This window comes from Scophthalmus maximus, chromosome 2 (assembly GCF_022379125.1).
Source record: "Scophthalmus maximus strain ysfricsl-2021 chromosome 2, ASM2237912v1, whole genome shotgun sequence".
In the NCBI taxonomy this organism is placed as follows: Eukaryota; Metazoa; Chordata; class Actinopteri; order Pleuronectiformes; family Scophthalmidae; genus Scophthalmus; species Scophthalmus maximus.
In genome coordinates this window covers 3,291,126-3,297,809 of record NC_061516.1, presented here as the reverse complement: position 1 = coordinate 3,297,809, position 6,684 = coordinate 3,291,126, and the positions used below count along the sequence as shown (strand labels likewise).

The 6,684-nt window shown below is 43.3% G+C and overlaps 1 protein-coding gene across 1 annotated transcript in view; it reads right to left on the bottom strand.

The window, feature by feature from the left end:
* Window positions 1-841: 841 nt before the first annotated feature.
* Window positions 842-6,684, bottom strand: part of ptgfrnb (prostaglandin F2 receptor inhibitor b) — a 43,503-nt gene continuing 37,660 nt past the window's right edge. Inside the window, exons 12-15 of the mRNA XM_035625680.2 lie at window positions 5,022-5,208; window positions 4,734-4,852; window positions 4,597-4,647; window positions 842-3,682 (exon numbers count right to left, since the gene is read on the bottom strand). Of these exons, the coding sequence (XP_035481573.1) occupies window positions 3,570-3,682; window positions 4,597-4,647; window positions 4,734-4,852; window positions 5,022-5,208 (470 nt within the window). The 3' untranslated portion in view covers window positions 842-3,569. The remainder of the gene's footprint in view (window positions 3,683-4,596; window positions 4,648-4,733; window positions 4,853-5,021; window positions 5,209-6,684) is intronic.

Genomic DNA, 6,684 nt, shown 5'->3' with positions numbered 1-6,684 from the left:
AGCCGCAGCTTAATGTTGAATTATAAAACATTTATTCTGCTGGAACTTTTTGAAGTAGTTTTTTTTTCTTCTCAGATGTTTGGAAGCACAGAAAACCTGATTGATGGCTTGCCCGGAGACGGAGACGGAAAAAACCCAAATTGGCCCACATTTGTCACAAATCTTCGAGCAGGAACTGTGATCACGACCGCATCAGAGCCTAAAGGAAACATCCAGCAGCCACACATCGACGGGGAGAGGGTGGAATGTGGGCCAAGTAGGACTGCGACCGGAATAAAAGAACTGCTGGTGTAGTCAGAAAATAAATGGAGTGTACCAGCAGCAAACATGGAAGAACAAACACTTCTTTTTCTGAGGTGAAACAGTGACATCTTGACCCGGCTGAACCAGTCTGAGGGCCATTTAGCGCCCCCTACAGGCAGCAATGTCCCTTACAACAACGACAAAACGCGGTTGGGTTAAGGTAAACATAAGGAGTGTAAACAGGAAGAACAGTTATCATTACTGTATCCGACATTCAAAAAAATCGGACAACCAACACAATCTAAAACTTAATAATTAACACATTATTTCTATACGCAGGAACAATGGGTTTTGAAGGGAATATATACTCTTTCTTTGTCTAATCCTAACCCTAACCCTAACCCTAACTTTATTTTTCTAATTTGTCTGGGGAAGGCCAGCGACTGTTGTGACAATGATGGGCGTTTTTAAATATTAAACAGAACACACGGAGATCACCGGGTCAGAGGCTTTTGCTTGCTGTTAATATCAATAACTCCCAACTCATCAAAAAAAACAACAACCCAGCAACAATATAAAAAAACATTTACAAAGTGAATACATCTTACAAATCTATTTATTTAAAATAACAAAAACATGATCATTCATTATATTGCAATAAAATGATAAAATGACAAGACACTGGGGGAAGCTTTGCAGTGAAATGTTAAGTTGTGTGTGTGTAAATGCTATTTTGGCACAGAGCCCAATTATTCACCTGTGAGCTTAAGTACTGGGAATATAGGGTTAGGTGTATGTGTGTGATAGTGGTATTTTGAATACGGCCACAGTACTGTGGACTGGGTATATGGAGACCGACTGGAAGGTTCTGTCAGCGTCAATCAAGCCAAGACAAACACATCATTAATCAATATTTCCCAAATTTCACACTTATTATTCGAGTATCCAATATGGACGTCAGATCTCTTCCTCCTTCTTTTGCTGGATGAGACATTTGCCGCTGATTCGGATCAAATTCTGGTTAAAAATGGAGAAAAAAAGTTGGACTACATAGCCTCATATTACTCATAGTTGCTTAAAATACCTTGTAAAACTATTTTAAAATGCATCAAACAAAAGCTCTATCCAAGTTTTGGACAAACTTTATGTGTTCTGCGTTCGCACAGGAAGTCAACATGACAACACCGGTCACCACAAGTTCATTAATTATCCTAGAAAACAAAGAAACGCAGAGATTCGGCTGGTACGAGTCAGCTGATTCTGCTCCATCAACTGCTTTTTATTGGACACAATATTCAGTTTTACCTGTTAAGTGCACTGTAAGAGATTCAAAAACATCTCAAAAAAATTGTTTGAAAAAGGGGCATAATTTGTATTTGGGTTCAAAAGACTCTGGAACCACGTCACTGAAAGTTTTCTGCTTACTTTCCTAGTTAGTGGAATTGAAGGAACAGTCCAACGTTTTGGAAAATGCGCGATTAGGTCTGGCTTAGCACAAAAACTGGAAACGGGGAAGCGACTGTCAAGCCCAGTTCGACCAAAGAGTACAGAAAGGCTGGCAACAATTTTTATAGTATATAAAGTAATAAGTATTGTAAAGATATAACTGTAAGTGGCATCTGTACAGTCCCATCTTTCTACCAGCACTTGTATGTACATAATCACTAGTCACTAATTAAGCTGTTTCTCATGTCTTTAACCTGTACATGAACCAACAAAAAAAAGTAACAGCTTGTGGCTTTAGGAGTTTTGTGCTACAACTATTCTGGGAAAACCAACAGTTTTTCCATCTGTCCAAACCAGACACAGATTTGTTTATTTTTTACTTGTTCATATGTTTGCCTCCACATTCACAGGCCCAGATTAGTCATTTGCTTCCTGTTTTCAGTCTTTATGCTAAGCTAAGAATTGAAGCGAGCGAAAAAAAAGAAGGCATAAAGGCGTGTTTCTCAAAATGCTGAACAATTCCTTTTTAAAGGTAAATCTGAAACTAAGAGTCATGCATGATTTTCCTGCTCAAAACAAGAAACAAAAATAGTTTCCAGCGCCACTCACACTTACAACAGTCATGTCGCTCTCCATGGGAACGCACAAGAGACTTGATCGGGGGGGTTTGAATATGTGGATGTCGGAGACTTTGATGTCATCAGAACGAGACCCTGGCAAAGGCTTGTGTTGCTCATGAATGACATCAGTCTGCCATTAAAAAAACAGTACATGCAACTCTTTTTCTCGCACACTGCAGCACAGCGCTCACACGGTGTACGACACACACACACACGCACACGCGCACGCACGCACACACAAAAATAACAGCTGGATACATTTCCGAATATCTATAAAAGAAGAGTGCTTGTTGTCACCACCACTTTTAGCGGCTGTTCAAGTGTTGATCTGGCAAAACGAACCAAGCACACCTCTGTTAGTTCACATATTGGCACCACGTAAACGGTATTTCTCACACACACAACACACTAACTGCATATCTCCTTGTAAAGCTTAGAAATGTCTCTCATTTTAAAATCTCTTTTAATTTTCAAAAAACTAGAGGTGAGAATAAAGGTTTATATTGTCCCTTCGTCAAGGTAGGAATACTCTGGGGTGGCAGTTATTGTGCAAGACCTCTCGTGCGGGAAGACACGTGGAGCACTTTTGTTTTCCAGGCTCAGGCTACCTAAAACATCAGCCTTTGCAAATACAAAATAACTTCAGCCATGTGATGTATGTCGAGGCGTTAGTGACCCCCGTCGCAGTTAAAACGAAAAGCCATCACCTTCTCTCAAACCCCAGCCACCCTTTGGATTCCTCGTGCCTCCTCCTCGAGGACAATTCAACAAGGTACACTGGTGTGATCCGATAACCACAAGGAACACGGAGTGGTCGAAATTTGCAGGAAGCCATGGCATTAGAAGAAATTGGAAAAAAAAAAAATCATGTAGTCCAGCCTGAGTGCTTCACTTGTTATCCCTAGTGGTTCCAGAGGCAGCAGATGTGTTTAGTGGTCCTTTATTCCCATGTGGCAGTGATATCTCCGAAGTCTCCTGCTCCTACAAAAGCAAACTCTGGGAAGTTTCAAAGGCCATTTCCCCATTGGTGCTTTTAAGAAAAAAAACAAAAAACAAAAAAACAGTCCCCTGCTCCTCCACTGCAGAGCAGGAAGCACCTCGGTCGGGCTCCTGTTTCCAAAGCGACATTTAATTTTACTCCCAACGTCCATCGCCTGGAAACAGCTGGCTGTCCCAGAAATCGTCTATGGGCGTGTGTTTGTTGTGGGCGTGGTGCTTCCTGTGTGCGCTGCAGTGTGCGGGTGCGGGGGAAAGTGTGTGTCAGTCCATCTCCAGGTCCATCAGTTTGTTGCGCGAGCGCGGCGTGTGCGTGGTGTTGCGGCAACAGCAATGGGCGCACACCAGACCCAGGACTAGAGAGAAGAGGCCCACACCTGCGGCAAAAATAACAAAGTTCAAATGAAGCCACATTCCTTATCCCGCTGTTATCACTGCTTCTGATAGTTTAATACTGTCTGTATCCTCAGGAACCACACCTGCATTCTGACTGATGGAACCATCCGCCTAAATTTAGTTCCTGGCTCCGTAACGTCCCTGCTCTTGCTACTGTACCTCCTCACGGATTAATTTTGCAGGGACTGAACATTGGCGACTGGTCAAAAAAACGAACCTTGCGCCTGCGACAGCTTCATCCGCACAGTTAAAAGGGCTGAGTCGTGCCAGAAACTGCACCCGGGCGCCAGGGGGGTGGGCAATATCTTGGCTTTTTTGACTATATTAAAGCTGATCAAATTCAGAATCTTGCAGCTGTCAGACGCGTGTCCTGAATAACAGCACTGTCAGCTGGTGAAGTGCAGAACAGCAGAGGAACTCTAGTCGACCAGTCAGCGGTTTTTCAGTGGACGAGCGAGTGTCACTGAGCCAAGTGAACTTTTTCAATCTGGTTTCAGTGACATTTTGCAGGTGTGACACTCCTCTGAAGCACTGCCGCATTTACACTACAGAGTTATTCCAAATTTCGACATAAATTTAACCAAATATTGATAAATTATCAGTTGTGCTATTGTTTTCATAATGTCTGTAGACAAAATAGGCAGCACAACAAAACTACTGCAGGAAAGATGTGATAGATTCTCGGTTGTCGGATGTTTAAATCTGGAATCTGACTTTTCAATACTTAAGGACATAATCAGATCTAGATGGGATTATTTTGGGATGTCCTGATGTAAGTTTTGTTCTATATAATGTAAAATCACTACATATCAATTGAATCCAGATGAAATATACTGTATACAAAATAATAATTAACCAAAGACTAAAGTGAAAACCACATATACAGTTACGTTACCTATTGAGGCCGATGCACCGTACAGGAGAGGCAACTGTAGAGAGTCCCACACTAGAGACGAAGCACACGAGATACAATTCAGCATTTTTAATCGCGCTGCATTAATGTGGTTAAGGTAAAATTATAATGCTGCTCACCAGCGAACTGGACAGTTAGGAAGACTCGGGACGACATCAGCTCTCCAGCTTGAGTCCAGGCTCCCGTTGAGGCTGACAGGTACCAGGGCGTGGCCACACAGTAATACTCGCCGCTGTCGCTGGGGTAACCACAGAACACACACACACACACACACACACACACACACACACACACACTCTTTACTTGGGCTGTTATTCCAGTGATGTGGTGTAACTCTCTCAGCCCACAGAGACCAAAACCCGTTCGCTAATGATCCGCCAACTGTTTACACCTAAACAGTCTCTCACCTGTCATGAGTGCCAAAGATGTTCAGCAGGTAGGTGTGTGTGTCTCTGCGCTCTACTGAAAGTTCACTGGAGGAGTTGCGTATCTCCGCCTTCACAATGCCAAAGCGGTCCACGCTGGCCACCTGGGTCGTCGTCTGTCCGCCGCGCAGCCTGGTGAAAAACCAACGCACCTCGTACGCCAGGTCGTCTGAGAGAGACAGACAGAATCCATCAGACTTTGTGTGACCCAAAAAATAAAACCTCTTTCTGGTGTTACACCATATTCTGTACCAACAGTGAGTGTTCAAAATGTGTCAGACAATTTGAAGATGCATATTTTGCTCCATTTTCTCCCACTATTTCCAAGAGAAAGACGAGGAGCGAGATAGAGAGAGACAGAGTCATTAGTCTGTCAGGGTCCGGACATTTTTTCCGGAGTTTGCCGTGTACAAATGACAAACACAGGAGCAGGAGATGGTCTGAGTCAGACACATTCACGACAGCAGGATCATTTCCGGAACATTCTGTGGCATCCGGCTGTATTCTCTCATGAACTCTTTTTTTACTACTGGAAAAAAATCTGGACTTCAGTGCCCGTCTGAAAGCAGCTTTTATCCCCATTTTTCAAAGCCAAAAGAAATCTAGTTTAAATTATGTGAATCTCATCTAACAGTCGGCTCAACATCAGTAGCATCACTAAGGACACACTTACATGTCAAGGTATCACTGGGCTGATCGTTACAGAGAAAAGGGCTCCAGTGTTTGTGACGAAACTCATTCACGCAGGATGACGTCGGCGCCGAACAGAAAACGATTCTCTTTCGGTAGCATGAGGCAATAGTTACCGATGAAATTACGGAAACGGGAGGAAGCGAGTCTGTTATTTTTGGATGTGCAACGCAGCCCTAATTTCACTATGGTAACTACAGCACAAAAGAAAACCCAAAACAGGGAGAATCAGTCCACACACACACACACACACACACACACACACACACACACACACACACACACACACACACACACACACACACACACACACACACACACACACACACACACACACACACACACACACACACACACACACACACACACACACACACACACACACACACACACACACACACACACAGTAAGAGGGAAGATAAGAGGGAAGATAAAAGAGATACAACTACGGACACGTCCCAAAAAGTAGGATAGTGATGACAAAAGAAATAAGACAGGGACCAGAGAGAATTTGCGATAATAGATGTAATCTTTGGAGAGGGGGCGAGCAAGCTAATTATTTCCAAGAGAAAGACGTGGAGAGAGAGAAAGGGAGAGAGAGAGGAGAGAGAGCAAGATAGACAGAGCAAGATAGACAGAGAAGCACAAACTAGTCATTAGTCTGTCAGCGAGAGAAAGAGTGTCACACACACACACACACACACACACACACACACACACACACACACACACACACACACACACACACACACACACACACACACACACACACACACACACACACACACACACACACACACACACACACACACACACACACAGAGCCTTAGTCATCCTCTGTCATTTCAGAGACAAATAGAGGATACAGATAGAAAAAAGAAAGAACAAAAGAGCATTTGCCAACGACAATGATGATGAAAAACAATTATGGCGGGGGATAAAAAAAAAACGACGA